Source organism: Microcebus murinus, chromosome 4, assembly GCF_040939455.1.
Source record: "Microcebus murinus isolate Inina chromosome 4, M.murinus_Inina_mat1.0, whole genome shotgun sequence".
NCBI lineage: Eukaryota > Metazoa > Chordata > Mammalia > Primates > Cheirogaleidae > Microcebus > Microcebus murinus.
This window is the reverse complement of record NC_134107.1, coordinates 58,762,666-58,780,063: the sequence shown is the minus strand read 5'-3', so window position 1 is coordinate 58,780,063 and position 17,398 is coordinate 58,762,666. Positions and strand designations below refer to the sequence as shown.

The 17,398-nt window shown below is 36.6% G+C and overlaps 1 protein-coding gene across 4 annotated transcripts in view; it reads left to right on the top strand.

Annotated features, from left to right (window-relative positions):
* FCHSD2 (FCH and double SH3 domains 2) overlaps positions 1-17,398 on the top strand; it is a 244,604-nt gene that overhangs the window by 172,593 nt on the left and 54,613 nt on the right. For all 4 annotated transcript variants that reach the window (XM_012744878.2, XM_076002295.1, XM_076002296.1 and 1 more), the window contains exon 9: positions 7,307-7,429. In XM_012744878.2, the coding sequence (XP_012600332.1) occupies positions 7,307-7,429 (123 nt within the window). The remainder of the gene's footprint in view (positions 1-7,306; positions 7,430-17,398) is intronic.

Sequence of the window (17,398 nt, the reverse complement as noted above, 5' to 3'; positions counted from 1 at the left end):
GTCTCGCTCAGGCTGGTTTCGAACTCCTGACCTTGAGCAATCCGCCCGCCTCGGCCTCCCAAAGTGCTAGGATTACAGGCGTGAGCCACCGCGCCCGGCCTACATATTCTTTTGAAAGAAAGTTTATTGGCTCTAGTAAAGTTTTGGGGAACTGGCAAGCTCTGAATGGTGAGTGACAGCAGTGGGTAAACCTAGTCTTAGAGTTACAACAGGTTGTGCTAGTACCTATTAGATAATACTGGTATCAGATTACATACAACAGGCAGTTTCAGCTGCTGGGCTTATAGAAAATTTAATTCTTGGAGCAGATGCTATGTGCTTTCTTCCCCTGGCTCCTCAACTCTGATTTAGTTGAGTATGACAAGAATGATCCAATTTTATAATCAACTTTTACAACATATTTTTTCACCAGAATAAAGGTGACCCAATTAAAATAAATGCCTTGTTCTGTAACTCTCAAAATGTTTCTTTGATGCTTTCCCTCTTATACAACTGGGGCCTGCTTTTGTAGCTCCCACCCTTCTCAGTTTGGTTCATTTCAATTATTGGAGGCCTTCTCTGCTAAGGATGGGATAAGGGAGGCAGGAAGGAAGTGATCCCTGTCCTCAAGGAATTAATGGTCTGTTGAGGAAATCAGACATGTATATAAATGGTTTGAATACAGTGTCATAAGTACTATGATGAAGTAGTTTGTAGAAAGTATTTTCAAGGTCTTTGATTTGATTCTATTTTGATTCATTTATAATCATTGGCTTTTTAATCAAAATGCATATAAATATTTATGAAATCTGCCTTCTCATCACAAACCATGTTAAAACAGTACTACCCAGAATTGCTTTGAACTTCATTTCTAGGTGCCATCATTAGTAACTTAAGGTATGGGGCTAGAGCCAATCATAGGGTTATCATCTACTTCCTGTGCTTTGAATTCCAACCATTTTTAAATTTTCATACCTCCTTCTTTAGCTCTATGCACAGTAACAATAATCCACCCAGGCTAGAAGGCCTCCAGCTATCTTATTCTTACCCACCAGAAAAATTAGTTCATATGCAGGTTAATGAGTACCACAGTCTTACAAAGGTGATCATTAAAATTCAGAGAATTCTAGGTGTTGAATAGGGTGAAAAAAAATTTAAGCTTAATCTCTGTTGAAAGAGGGTTTCAATCATTTGGGCTGCCTCCCATGTAATTTCCTTAAGCTTTACTTGGGTTGTTGAAGCCAAGAGAAACCTTTACTGTGTTTGGTACATGATGATTAGTGATGCATTTTCTCTGGGCCAGAATATGTTGCGTGTAGCTTGCCTATGAGCTAACTAATTTGGTGCATATTTATTGCTGTACTTAACTCTAGAGTAAAACATTCATTTATTTATTCTGTAAATATTTTTGAACATCTGCTATCTGTTAGACAATGTGTCTTGAATAAGATCCAATCCACTGTTTTGCAATAATACTCATACAACATATAGAAGACGACTGAGGAACACTAAGGAGGAATTAGTTGAGTCAATTTTATGAAGCACTTGGAACATGGTAAGCCATTAGTAAATATTAGTTGCCTGTGTTAGCCATCATTACTAGTATTTAAGTGGGAGAAAAGTGGGGAAGGACATTCTAGGCCAAAGGAATAACTTAATTGGAAACATGAAAATGAATGTCATTTTCCAAAATGACTCAGTGTGTTTGGAATGGAAAGTACAAAGCAGAGAACAGTGATGAGAGATGGTGCTAATGAGAGCTAGGCTGGGACTAGATTGTAAAGGACTTTAAATACCAGCTAAAGAATTTTGACTTTTCAAAATATACAGTGGGAGCCAGAGGAAAAAATTTGTGAAATCACTTTATTTTCCTAATATGATATTCAGGTTTTCTTTTTGCTTTTTTATGGAAAATTTTTAGCATACACTGAAGTGAAATTAAAAAGCAGTATAATTACCTACACATACTCATTACCCAGTTTTAACAATTATTAATATGTGGCCAATCCATTGAAGAGTTTAAAGCAAGGTAAAAAAAGAGGCTAACATTGTGCTGCATCTGTTACCTTACTTAGTCTTCACTGTGTTCTGTGGAGTGTGTGGTATTCCCACTTTCCCTAATTACAAACGAGAAAACCATCAAAATGATCAGGTAAGTAAAAGCTCTGGGACTCTAAGCCATATCCAACTTATTTCAGAGCTCAGGCTCTTTCCTGGTCTGCATCTGAAGTAGAGCATGATTCTCAGTTGAAAACAGATGCCGCTGCATCCACAGTAATAGTCCCTATTGGTGGTGTTGACACGATTCGGTATGGTAGGCTTCTCTGCCACTCTACTTCTTCTGCAGGGTCACCAGAACCTGTCTGCGTAAATGCTCAACCTGGCCAGCTAAAGGAACTGGATAGCCCAGCAGTTTTCAAAGTATGGTCCCAGATCAGGAGCAGGTTATTAGAAAATGCAGAATCTCAGGCCCCACCCCCAGCCTACTAAATCAGAGACTCTGGGGGTGGGGCCCAGCAATCTGTGTTTCTATGTTTGAGGTTTTTTTTTAAATAGACTTTATTGTTTAGAGCAGTTTTAGTTTCACAGCAAACCTGAACAGAAGGCACAGAGATTGTTTATACCCCCCATACCCCCCCCCACACTCAGTTCTCCCACTATCAATGTTCCCCAATGGAGTGATACCTACATTGACACATCATTATGGCCAAAAGTTCATAGTTTACATTAGGGTTCATACTTGGTGTTGTACATTCTATGAGATTAGATAAATGTGTAATGACATGTATCTATTATCATTAAAGTATGTTACAGAATAGCTTCACTGCCCTAAAACGATGTGTGTTTAATAAACTCTGCAGTGAACCTCATACATACTTAAATTTGAGAACAACTGATAGACTTTAAAACATAAAAAGCAAGGAGTGTTTGAAGATCTTCCTTACTCGTAAAGACCTATAGGAGTTTTTACCTACCAGGGAAGGAGGAGAGGGCAGGACTGAAATACACTTGTGTTGTGCTTGTTTGTTCCTCGCTCTGTTCCCTGGGCTAGAGTGCAGTGGCGTCATTATAGCTCACTGCATCCTCACACTCCTGGGCTCAAGCAATCCCCCTGCCTCAGCCTCCTGAGCACTGGCACTACAGGCACACACCACTATGCCCGGTTAATTTTTCTATTTTTTGTAGACATGGGGTCTCACTATGTTGCTCAGGCTGGTCTCAAACTCCTGGCCTCTCGTGATCCTCCCACCTCAGCCCCTCAAAGTGATAGGATTACAGGTGTGAGCCACTACGCCCTGCCCTTGTACTTGTGAATTGATAGTATAGTAAAAACTAGGACTTATTAGTGTTAAGTAGGGATTTACCTTTTTTAAAAAAAAGTTCAGTAGGCACAAATCCCTATTGGAAGTAAATCTTTTAGTATAAGTAGTTACTTACTACTTGTCACCAAGTTGCAATTGTTCTTATTATTAATTTTTAACTCTTTAATGGCAACTAATAGTGGCACATCTGTAATTCTAGTTGACATTCTTTGAACTTAAGTGAAGAAAGATGTTTGTACATCTAAATTCAAAAGTATTAAAATGTCAACAAAAGTTCAGTATTTCTACTCATTCTCCATATGGTAAAGCTTTGACAATAAGTTCAGATCATCATGTCTACTGATGTACCCTGAGATTTGTGTGTCAGTTATTATCTCATGACCCAGTGAGATAATATATTTTTATAGCTAAAGTAAAATATACTATAGCAACAGGTTACTTCTTGAACACCTTTATAAAGTTTTTGGAATTTTTATGGTAGAATTCAAGAAGCTGAGTGAACATACAATTTCTGATTTGTGGTGTACTTTGATCAAAATTAATAGTATAGTTCCTTTAGTGGGAAATGTTATCTTCAATCAGAAGCAATCCTGATTACAGTACGGTCAAAAACAGAAGTAACAAAAGGACTTTGATTTCTTTTCTTTTTTTTTTTAACTCTTTCTCTTCCCTCTCACTCACATGCGTACAGCCAGCACAGTGCCCTAGCATCGTGGATACTCAATTTATATTGCAGTGAGATCATAGAAACCGTGTAGGTGTATGGCTCACCTTTAAATGCATGCCCCCTTTTTCTGAGCTCATGATGCCTATATTACCATTTGCTGTATTTAAATAAAATATTCCATTGGTTTCTGACAAATACAAAGTTATGATCATCTACCAATAGCATTTCTAAGGCAGAAACCTTATGTCAGAAGACATTATATGTTTCTTCTTTTAATATGTTCATGAAAAAGCATGTCCCAAGGTAGGAAATTTTATTCAGTCTTAACACCAGCAGTCTCTGATGATATTGCATAATTACATGAACATTATGTTAAAGGTATTTGCGCTGCCTATATCTAACGTGCTCCATGATGCCATCTAGTGGCATAAGCCCTATAGAAGGTGCAGCTTTATTACTCCATGCTTTTGGGACAAGTTGTGTACTTTTAAAAAATCAGTTTTATAGTAAAAGTTTAATGGAATAACCAAACATAAGATGCAAAAGAATCTCTTCATTATAAGACCTCCATTGAGGATTCTTAGATATAACACCAACATGTACGTAACGAAATAAAACATAACTAAGTTATACTGTACCCATTATCTTTTGTACATCTAAAGACTATCACTATTAAGGCCTGGCTTGCTGGCTCATGCCTGTAATTCTAGCACTCTGGGAGGCCGAGGCGGGCGGATTGCTCAAGGTCAGGAGTTTGAAACCAGCCTGAGCGAGACCCCATCTCTACTAAAAATAGAAAGATATTAATTGACCAACTAAAAAAAAATATATATAAAATTAGCCGGTCATGGTGGTGCATGCCTGTAGTCCCAGCTACTCGGGAGGCTGAGGCAGTAGGATTACTTGAGCCCAAGAGTTTGAGGTTGCTGTGAGCTAGGCTGACGCCACGGCACTCACTCTAGCCTGGGCAACAAAGTTAGACTCTGTCTCAAAAAAAAAAAAAAAAGACACTATCAAGAAAGTGAAATGACAGACCACGAAATGGGAGAAAATATTTGCAAAACATATATCTTGTAAGATTCTAGTAGCCAGAATATATAAAGAGCTCTTACAACTCAGCAACAAAAAGAAAATTTAAAAATGAGTTAAGGACTTGAATAGACATTTCTCCAAAGAAGATATACAAATGGCCAATAAATACATGAAAAGATATTCAACATCATTAAACATTAAAGAACTACAAATAAAAACCACAATGAGATATCATTCCCTATACCCATTAATATGGCTTTCATAACTTCAAGAAACAAAACAACCCCTCCCCCCCCAAAAAAAAACAGAAAATAGGATGTGGAGAAATTGGAACCCTCATAAATTGCTGGTAGAGAGGTAAAATGGTGCAATCACTGTGGAAACAGTTTGAAAGTTCCTCAAATAGTTAAACAATTACCATATGACTCAGCAGTTCCATTCCTAGGTATATTCCCAAGAGAAATAGAAACAGGTGTTCAAACAAAAACTTGTACACAAATGTTCACATCAGCATTATTTATGATAGCCAAAAATTGAGAAAAGATCAAATTTATATCAACTGATGAATATGTAAATAAAATATGTTTAGACAATGGAATCCATATAGTGGAATATTATTCAGCTGTAAGAAGGAATAAAATACTAATACCTTGAAAATATTAGGCTAAGTGACAAAAGCCAGGCAACAGGAGGCCACATATCATATGATTCCATTTACATGAGATATCTACAATAGGTGAATCCACAGAGATAGAAAGCAGATTAATGGTTGCCAGGGCCAGGGAGAAAGGAGGAATGGGGAGTGACTACTTAATGGGTATAGGGTTTTTTGGAGGGTTGTTGCTAATGTTCTATAATTATAATAGGTAATGGTGATGGTTGCACAACATTGTGAATATACTACAAGCCACTGAATTGTATACTTTAAAATTATTAAAATGGTGACTCTTGTAGTGAGTGAATTTTACCTCAATTTTTAAGAAAATATTCATTGATGGGCAAGACTTCAGAGCCTTTTTTATAGTTATTATAGATATATTTTTTCATAGTTGTTGCTAGTATATATGTATTCTATTTGTTCTGCTTTTTTTAACCTAAAATTATTTGATACATACTTTTCATCTATACAGTTTCCACAGTTTCTATTTTGGTGGCTGTATATATTTTAGTGACTGTATGCATCATAGCTTAATCTTTCTCAAATGTTCAATGGATTTCTCTTCATTATTTTTCAATTTCTAAGAGTCCTGCTATAATGTTTAAGCAAATAAGAATGTTTAAAACCCTTCATAGATATTATATTAGTGTTTCTTCCACAAAACGGGTATCTCTGAACTCTCAGTCACGGTTTTGTTTTGTTTTAAGAGACAGAGTCTCACTCTGTTGACCCAGGTGGAGTGGAGTGATACATTCGTAGCTCAACTGTAACCCTGAACTCTTGAGATCAAGCAATCTTCCCACCTCAGCCTCCTGAGTAGCTGGGCCTATAGATGCACATTACTGCACTCACTTCTCTTTATTTAATATTTCTATTGGTTGCTGGGTGTGGTGGTTCACACCTATAATCCTAGCATTTTGGGAGGCTGAGGAGAAAGGATCACTTGAGATCACTTGAGACCAGGAGTTTGAGACCAGCCTGGGCAACATAGAGAGACCCCATCTCTACAAAAAATAGAAAAATTAGCCAGGTGTAGTGGCACACAACAGTAGTCCCAGCTACTTGGGAGGCTGAGGCAGTGAGCCATGATGATGCTACTGCATTCTAGCCTGGACAAAAGAACAAGATTCTGTCTCAAAAGAAAAAAAAATTCTATTGTGTTTCTTCTCTGACTGCTGTTTAGTAAATATGCATGTACTAATTTATGACCCTGCCAATAATGGATGTAAATGGAGGAGATTAATGTCTCTTGAGTGTCTAATGTGTTCTAGGCACTGCATCTAAATCCTTTCACATTTATTATTTCATTTAATTGCTACACCTACTCTGTTATGAAGTGACTACAGAAGTTAATAAGCAGATGAGCAAGGATGAGAACCCAGCATTCTGTCTCCAAATTGTGTCCTGTTCTTCCACAGCTTTACTACTATTGGTTCTTACCTCTTTTGGTTCCTCTTTATTAGAGATTCAGCATTTTCCCAAGTGATTATTAACTGTACATATTTACTTATATACAGTCTGTATCTTCTGTCCATTTATTATTATTAATAGATTTCAAATTCAACATATCTATTTTTCTCATAGACAGAAGGCATGGGTCAAAGCTTTATTATAATTTTTTTGCTTTTATTTACTCCTCTGTTACAGGCTCTTGATGGAAATGTATATGACCACCTCAAGGATTATTTAATAGCCTTCAGCCGGACTGAGCTAGAAACATGCCAAGCTGTGCAGAACACATTCCAGTTTTTGTTAGAAAACTCTAGCAAGGTAAGTTACCTTTAGTGCAATATGTGGCGTTTTCCATTTTAGAATCTAAAATGTTTTTGCATACAAACAAAATGAAGGTACCAATGATATCAGAAGAATGCTTTAAAAGACAAATTTCCTGGAAACAGCATTCCTTCTAGCAAAGTTGGAGGATATTCTGTTCTCCTTGTTGATACATTGGTGAAGGTGGCATCAAGGGTGAAAAAGGAAGTGATAATAAAAACTAACTCACAACATCAATCCATGGCCATGTGCATTGGCTTTGAGAAGAATGGTTTAAAGAGTTTTATCTTCTGGGTGGGTATGATGGCTCATTCCTGTAATCCTAGCACTTTGGGAGGCCAAGTCAGGAGGATCACTTGAGGCCAGGAGATCAAGATCAGCCTAGGCAATGTAGATCCCCATTGCTACAAAAAAATTAAAAATTAGCCGGGTATGGTATCACATCCTTCTAGTCCCAGGTACTTGGGAGGCTGAGACAGAAAGATCACTTGAGCCCAGTAGTTCGAGACTGCAGTGAGCTATGATCGTACCACTGCACTCCCACCTGGGTGACAGAATGAGACCCTATCTCTAAAAAAAACAGAGAGAGAAAGTTTTATCTACCACTCAAATGAATTTTGAATGTACCCAACTCAGTCACATGGGGGGAAAAACAGGTTATGTGTAAAAAATAATAACAGAGCACAAAGGAGACAGTAGCATTTTATAATTGATTAAAAATTTAGGCCGGGCGCGGTGGCTCACGCCTGTAATCCTAGCTCTCTGGGAGGCCGAGGCGGGCGGATTGCTCGAGGTCGGGAGTTCAAAACCAGCCTGAGCAAGAGCGAGACCCCGTCTCTACTATAAATAGAAAGAAACTAATTGGCCAACTAATATATATAGAAAAAATTAGCCGGGCATGGTGGCGCATGCCTGTAGTCCCAGCTACTTGGGAGGCTGAGACAGAAGGATCGCTTGAGCCCAGGAGTCTGAGGTTGCTGTGAGCTAGGCTGACGCCACGGCACTCACTCTAGCCTAGGCAACAAAGTGAGACTCTGTCTCAAAAAAAAAAAAAAAAAAAAAAAATTAATATTATAATGTCTTGGGTTTTTTAAATTAAATTTTACTATTTATATGCTGTTATTATATAGTTTCCTGACTGCATGCATTTATAAAAATATATACATTTTATGACTACTGCTTTAAAAGATCAGGTCAATTCTCTTTTTTGTCAGGAAGGGTGAGAACTGGCTAATACCTTAGAAATTATTTGGAAAGGGTCCAGAATATTCATTTTCATGTAGTAGTATCCAAAGACAGGAAAGAAAAGAGACATAGACTCTTCATTCTGAATGCTTCTTATGTATATATTCTTTCTTGTTTTCAGTGTACCAGAACTCTTAATTCTATTTTTAAAATTTATTTATTTTATTTTATTGATTGATTTTTTTTTTTTTTTTTGAGACAGTGTCTTGCTCTGTTGCCCAAGCTAGAGTGCAATGGCATCATCATAGCTCACTGCAACTTCAAACACCTGGGCTCAAGCGATCCTCCTGCCTCAGCCTCCCCAGTGGTGGAACTATAGCCACATGCCACCATGCCTGCCTAATAATTTTTGTAGAGATGGGGACTTGCTATGTTGCTCTAGCTGGTCAAGAACTCCTGGCCTCAAGTAGTCCTCCCACCTCTGCCTCCCAAAGTACTAGGATTACAGGCCTGAGCCACCACACCTGGCCCCAATTCTATTTTTAGAAATATAAAAAAATTTTAGGTACATATGGAAAATAAAGATTATTAGCCTTGTGCTTTAGAGTCCCACCACATATCTATTTTCCTATATTTTTACCTCCCAGAATCTAAGAAAATGTATAAAAGGATTGATGTGTATAAAGAAGAATGAATGAATAGATGGATAAGATAATAAATTATGTGAAAGAAAATGTAGAAAAATGTTAACTGCAGAATCTAGGTAGTGGGTATATAGGTATTTATTGTATAATTCTTTTTATTTTAGTGTATGTATAGTTGAAATTTTTCATAAGAGAATGTTGAAAAGGGGTTTATAAAAGCATCTTGGTTTTGTTCCTTGTATGGAGTGGTTGATTTTTGACTAATGATCAAATGTTTTCTGTTTATTTGTCCATTCAGATGTTCTGTTTCTTTTTCAGTATATTTTAATAACTTACATCTTCCTACACAATTATCCATATCATTTAAATTACCAGACTTGATGGCATAAGTTGCCTTATAAACTTGTTTGCCTCAAGAGTTGTCTCTATTTTTTTTTTTTTTTTGAGACAGAGTCTCGCTTTGTTGCCCAGGCTAGAGTGAGTGCCGTGGCGTCAGCCTAGCTCACAGCAACCTCAAACTCCTGGGCTCAAGCAATCCTTCTGCCTCAGCCTCCTGAGTAGCTGGGACTACAGGCATGCGCCACCATGACCAGCTAATTTTTTCTATATATATTAGTTGGCCAATTAATTTCTTTCTATTTATAGTAGAGACGGGGTCTCGCTCTTGCTCAGGCTGGTTTCAAACTCCTGACGTTGAAGCAATCCGCCCGCCTCGGCCTCCCAGAGTGCTAGGATTACAAGCGTGAGCCACCACGCCCGGCCTCTATTTTTATATTTAATATTGTTTGTGCTTTCTCTCTTATTTTGATCATACTTACCAGTCTTTTTATTAACCTTTACCAAGAACCAGCTTTTGCTCTGCTTCTTAGTGTTGTTTCTGTTTCATTAATTTTTGGTTTTATCTTCATCACTCTTTCTACTTTCTCTACTTGTTTTTTTCTTTTCTTTTTCTTCTTTTTTTTTTTTTTTTTGAGACAGTTTATCTACCATTCAAATGAATTTTGAATGCACCCAACTCAGTCATTTGGGGGGAACAACAGGTTATGTGTCAGTGCAAAAAATAATAACAGAGCACAAAGGAGAAAGTAACATTTTATAATTGATTTAAAAATAAATACTGTAATTTTTTAGTGTCTTGCTCTGTCACTCAGGCTGGAGTGCAGTGGCTGGGTCATAGCTCACTGCAGCCTAGAACTCCCAGCCTCAAGCAATTCTCCCATCCCAGCCTCCCAAAGTGCTAGGATTATAGGAGTGAACCACTGCACCTGGCCTTCTTTCTACTTTCTTACAGTTTATATTCTTGTTCTTTTTCAAGCTTCTTTTTCCATTCTTTTTATTTTATTTCATTGAGGTAAAATATATAATTTATCATCTTTATCATTTTAAACTATATAATTGAGTAGTAATACATACATTTATATCCTTCTTTCTCCTTTATCCCTTTCTTTTTCTATTTAGGTCCTGTGTTTTCAATCTTTCTTGTTTTCAAGTAAACCCATGTAAGGCTAAAAAGAAATTCTCCTTGTGCTTTACTGCATTCTGTGATATGTAGGGCTTTTGTTATTTCTACATTTTTTCCCCTTTATTAACCCATGATTATTTAGAAGTGAGTTTTGCCATTTCCATTCAGTGAGAGTATGTGGTAGGATGCCATTTTTCATTTCTAATTTTATTAGAAATTGTACTTTATTTTTATTTTATCACATTTGTCCTAATTTTATCAGAGAGGTTATCCTCTAACAAAATTCCTTGAATTTTTTTCCCTAAGACTGGTACTTTTGGCTTATAAAGCAGGTAAACATATAGTTATAACAAATAGCTCATATTTTACACATTCTTAACAATTTCCTGAAAGTTTGTAGCATATTGTATATCTTGAATACCAACCATAAGTTTGGTATTACCATGCTTATTTTATAGAAAGGAAAATGGACTTAGGAAGTTTATGTGACTTGCTTGAGGTCACACACTCATACATAGTGCTTTCCATGATCTTCTATTATATTATCTCTTTGGCTTATATTATTTTAATAGAAAAAGAATTAAGAATTTATAAACTAGTTTGGACACATAAAGAGGTAAGCTTTCATTTTCTGTGTTTACTCAATATGAGTATCTCGCTCCCCCGGGATAAGAAATAAATGAGATGCTCTTACATTTAGATTGAAAGTTGTAGGAATAAAAATTTAATAAGAATGATGTGTCTAGGAGATGTGCCCTTTTGTTCCAGGTACCAGAAGAGCTCACACCTACAAGTTTTATGCCATGTGTTTTTCTGTCACAAAGAGCTTGTTATGCTGCTGTAAGCAATCCAGTGATTTGATAACCCAAAGGGAAGTTTGAAACTCTTTAGATTTTTTATTTTACACCATTATTACTCTGTCTTTGGGGGGGAAAAATCTATTTTTTTCCACATGTATAAATGTAACATATTCCCAAAGATATCTTGGTGGTAATTCATACTGACATACTGGGAATGTTAAGGTGCTGTCTGTATCGTTCATCCCCTAAATGGAAACAGCTGGCCCTAAGAGCTTTTGTTAAATTTTAATTATTTATGAAGCTTGCTTTTTCTCCTTAATATTTTATGAAATGCTTTGTATATGTAACTGAAGCAGATGTTATCATAGATATGTTTTCTAGAATAGTAACTGCATAGATAGCTCTACTGGCCTTTATAGTTTGTTTATATGTACTTTCTTTGTCTCCATGAGGAAATTCCTACTGATTAATAACATAGTTCTTTTAACAATTCAGAAAAAACAGTGTTATTCTATATTTCTTTGGAAATTAAATTGTCTAATGTTATATTAACCAAAGACTAACTGAAGACTAACCAAAAAAATTAAATTTAATAAAATGAAGGAAAAGACTATATGATCATTTCAATAGACACAGAAAAAGCATCTGAGAAAATTCAACACTCTTTTATGATAAAAAAATATACTCAGGCGGGCGGATTGCTCGAGGTCAGGAGTTCGAAACCAACCTGAGCAAGAGCAAGACCTCATCTCTACTATAAATAGAAAGAAATCGATTGGCTAATTAATATATATAGAAAAAATTAGCCAGGCATGGTGGCGCATGCCTGTAGTCCCAGCTACTCGGGAGGCTGAGGCAGAAGGATTCCTTGAGCCCAGGAGTTTGAGGTTGCTGTGAGCTAGGCTGATGCCATGGCACTCACTCTAGCCTGGGCAACAAAGCAAGACTCTGTATCAAAAAAAAAAAAAAAAAAAAATACACTCAGCAAACTAGGAATAGAAAGGAACTTACTTAACATGATAGCATTTGTGAAAACACTATAGCTAATATTAAACTCAATGAAAGACTGAAAGCTTCCTCCACCAAGATTAGGAACAATAAAAGGATGCCCACTTTTACCACTGCTATTCACCATTTTACTGGAAGTCCTAGCCAGAGCAGTTTGGTAAGAAAAAGAAATAAAAGGCATCCAAATTGAAAAAGAAGAGTTAAAATACCTCTGTTTGTGGATGACATGATTATATGTAGAAAATCCCATAGAGTCTGTAAAAAAACTTCTAGAGCTAATAAACAAATTCAGCAAAGTTGCAGGTATAAGATTAAAGCACAAAACTGAGTCATGTTTCTATACTCCGTCAATGAATGATTGAAAAAGAAAATTAAGAAAACAGTTCCAACTATAATGATATTCAATAAATAAAATATCTATGAATAAATTTAACCAAGTCATTAAAGACTTGTACTCTGAAAACTACAAAACATTGCCAAAAGAAATCAAAGACCAAGTAAATGGAAATAATAAATGTTCATGGATTAGGAAATTTCATATTGCTAATATCGTAATATTCCCCAATTAGGAATAGAAGGGATCTGTGGATCTACAGATTCAATGCAGTCCCTATCAAAATTCCAATGGCCTTTTTTGCAGAAATCAAAAAGCCAGTCCTCAAATTTATATGGAACTATAAATAGCACTGAATAGCCAAAACAATATTGAAAAGGAAAAACAAAGTTAGAGGACTCACACTTTCCAATTTCAAACTTACTATTAATATAAAGTTAACAGTAATCAAGATAAAGTCATACAGGCATAGGGATACACATATAGAACAATGAAATAGATTGAGAATCTAGAAATAAACCCAAACATCTGTGATCAATTGATTTTTGATAGGGGTACCATGAGCATTCAATGGAGAAAGAATAGTCTCTTTAACAAAAGGTTCTGGGACAAATGGATAACTGCATGCAAAAGAATGAAGTTGAACCTCTGCTTCACAAAAATTAACTCAAAATGGGCCAATGATGTTGCTATAGAAGAAAACATAGAGGTAAATCTTTATGACCTTGGATTTGGCAGCATATTCTTAGATTTGACATCAAAAGCATGAGCAACAGGGCGGGTGTGGTGGCTCATGCCTATAATCCTAGCACTCTGGGAGGCCGAGGCAAGAGGATCGTTTGTGCTCAGTAGTTCGAGACCAGCCTGAGCAAGGGCGAGACCCTGTCTCTACCAAAAATAGAAAAGTTAGCCGGGCATGGTGGCACATGCCTGTAGTCCCAGCTACTCGGGAGGCTGAGGCAGGAGGATCTCTTGGGCCCAGGAGTTTGAGGTTGCTGTGAGCTAGGCCGACTCCACGGCACTCTAGCCTGGGCAAGAGAGTGAGACTCTGTCTCAAAAAAAAAAAAAAAAAAAGCATGAGCAACTATAGAAAAAACAGATAATTAGACTTCATCAAATTAAAAGCTTTTGTGCATCAAAGGACATTATCAAGAATGTGAAGAAACAAGCTAAAGGATGATAGAAAATAATTTCACATCACTTATCTGATAAGAGTTTAATATTGAGAATATATAAAGAACTCTTGCAGCTCAACAACACAAAGACAAAGAACCCAATTTAACAATGGGGAAAGGACCTGAATAAACATTTCTATTTGAAGATATCCAGATGGTCAACAAGCACATGTAAAGATGTTCAGCAGTCATTGGTCATTAAGGAAATACAAATCAAAACCACAATGAGATACTTCTCACCTGCTAGTATGGCTTTAATTTAAAAAATAATAAGTGTTGACAAGGATGTGGAGAAATTGAAACCCTCGTACATTGTTGATGGGAATGTAATGGTGTGGTCATTGTGGGAAACAGTTTGGCAATTCCACAAAAAGTTAAACACAGAGGTACCGTATGACTTGGCACTTCCACTGCTAGGTATGTACTCAAGAGTATTGAAAACAGGAGTTCAAAGAAAAATTTGTACATGAGTGTTCACAGTAGCATTATTATTCATAATAACCAAAAAGTGGAAACAACCCAAATGTCCATCAACAGATGACTGGATAAATAAAATATGGTATATCCATACAATGGAATATTATTCACCTATAAAGGGGAATGAATTACCAATACATCATACAACATGCATCTCACAGAATAAAAAATATAGTCATTACCATATAAAAAGGTATTGGTAAGGGCTGAATTGTGTCCCCTCCAAAATTCATTTGTTGAAGAATTGAACCCTAGTACGTTAGAATGTGACTGTATTTGGAGATAGGCTCTTTAAAGAGGTAATTAAGGTAAAATAAGGTCATATGGGTGGGCCTTAATCCAGTATGACTAGTGTTCTTATAAAAAGAGGAGATTGGAACATAACAGGCACAGAGGGAAGACCACTGTGAAGATACCAGAAGAAGGTGGCCAACTACAAGCCAAGAAGAATTACTGTCAGAAGAAATCAGCCCTGCCAACACCTTGATCTGCACTTCTAGCCTCCAGAACTGTGAAGAAATAAATTTCTGATATATAAGCCACCCCAGTACTCATTAATAATCAAGGAAATAGAAATTGAAGCTACCATGAGATTGCTTTTTACATGCATGAGCTTGACAAAATAAAGACAGATAGGAATGAGCATTGTGAGAATATGGATTAACAGAAACTCATATGCTATCCTGAGGGGTACGAATTGGTACATCCAGTTTCAAGACATTTGGCATTGGCCGGGCGCAGTGGCTCACGCCTGTAATCCTAGCACTCTGGGAGGCCGAGGCGGGTGGATTGCTCAAGGTCAGGAGTTCGAAACCAGCCTGAGCAAGAGCGAGACCCCGTCTCTACTATAAATAGAAAGAAATTAATTGGCCAACTAATATATATAGAAAAAATTAGCCAGGCATGGTGGCGCATGCCTTTAGTCTCAGCTACTCGGGAGGCTGAAGCAGTAGGATTGCTTGAGCCCAGGAGTTTGAGGTTGCTGTGAGCTAGGCTGACGCCATGGCACTCACTCTAGCCTGGGTAACAAAGCGAGACTCTGCCTCAAAAAAAAAAAAACAAAAAAAAAACACCAAAAAAAACATTTGGCATTATGTAAAAAATGAACTTACTTTCTGACCTGGCAGTTCCACTTCTAGGTATATGTATGTCCTAGAGAAACTCTTGCACATGTGTTCCAGGAAACTTTAAGAAGAATATTCATAGCAGCTTTCTTTGTAAGAGGAAAGAGCTAGAAAAAACCCAACTGACAGTAGGATGAATAATAGAGACTACCATACAGCAGTAAAAATGAAAGATCTATAAGCACATACATTAATATGGATGAAACTCACAAATGAGCAAAAAAAAGCAAGTTGTAGGTAAATACAGAAAGATGCCATTTATACAAAGTTCAAAAATATCCAAGAAAACTGTCTCATTTTGAAGTATATCAGATGTAGTAATACTATTAACAAAAAAAAAAGAAAAAGGAGAATGACAAACACAGAATTCAGGAGGGTAATACATGTAGGGCCTGTATTCTCAACAAGAGTGATATCACCCCCAAGGAAGTAAAAATTGCTTCCAGATGGGGAGGGGTACAAAAAAACCTTCGATATTACAGTGGGCTCACAGTACATAAATATATATACAGTACATTTATAGTATTAAAACTTAGTGGATTGCTACCAAGTGGTATGTTAGAAAAAATTTGAGCTTTAATAATTTAATAATGCAGGAAATTTATACAATTGTAAAAATACACATTGAATATTTTTTCATCCATAACTTCATAGTAATAGTTTATTAAACCTGTGATTGGTCATTCATTGGAGGTTGCTAGGGAAACAACTCAATTTGAAAACTAGATAATAAAGAAAAGAATTAGCATTTATCATCCCTTGCTTATACAAACTGTAACTCAAGGTACCTAAACTGCACCTCAAAGTAAATAAATAGTTGACTTGGAAAAGTTTCTTTTATAGAAGTATCTCAGCTAATAAATGCAAAGGAAATGATAGAATTCGAAAAATCTCTATTTTTGCAACACCAGTGAATTTAAGCATTTATCATCAAAGGTTGTTTCATTAGTTTCCTAGGGCTGCGGTAACATGTTACCATAAACTGGTAGCTTTTATAAGAACACTTATCATTGAGTTTAGGGCCCACCCAGGTAATCTAGGATGATCTCCTTATCTCAAAATCTTTGACTTTATTACATTTTCAAAGTTCTCTTTTCCAAATACAGTAACATTCACAGGTTTTGAGAATTAAGACATGGACATATCTTTTTGGGTGTTGGGGACTACCATTCAGCTCATTACTACTGTTATATCACCTTGCCAAAAAAAAAAAAAAATCTGGCCTGGCTGGTGACTCATGTTGTTTCTTTTTTTAAAAACTCTACCAGAACCCAGTAGCAATTAAAATTTGCTTTTGGCCTGGGCACAGTGGCTGATGCCTGTAATCCTAGCACTTTGGGAGGCTGAGGCGGGAGGATTGTTTGAGCTCAGGATTTCAAAACCAGCTTGAGCAAGAGTGAGACCCCATCTCTACTAAAAAAAATAGAAAGAAATTAGCTGGACAACTAAAAATATATAGAAAAAATTAGCTGGGCATGGTGGCGCATGCCTGTAGTCCCAGCTACTTGGGAGGCTGAGGCAGAAGGATTGCTTGAACCCAGGAGTTTAAGATTGCTGTGAGCTACGCTAACTCAACAGCACTCTAGCCTGTGCAACAGAGTATGAGACTCTGTCTCAAAAAAACAAAACAAAACAAAAAACAAGCCAAGCAAACAAAACCAAAAACAAAACAAAACCCCCTAAATCCAATGAAGGCTCTAGATCCAAATACCAGTATATAGAAGATACAGGAAACTGAATGCAGTCAACAAAATTTA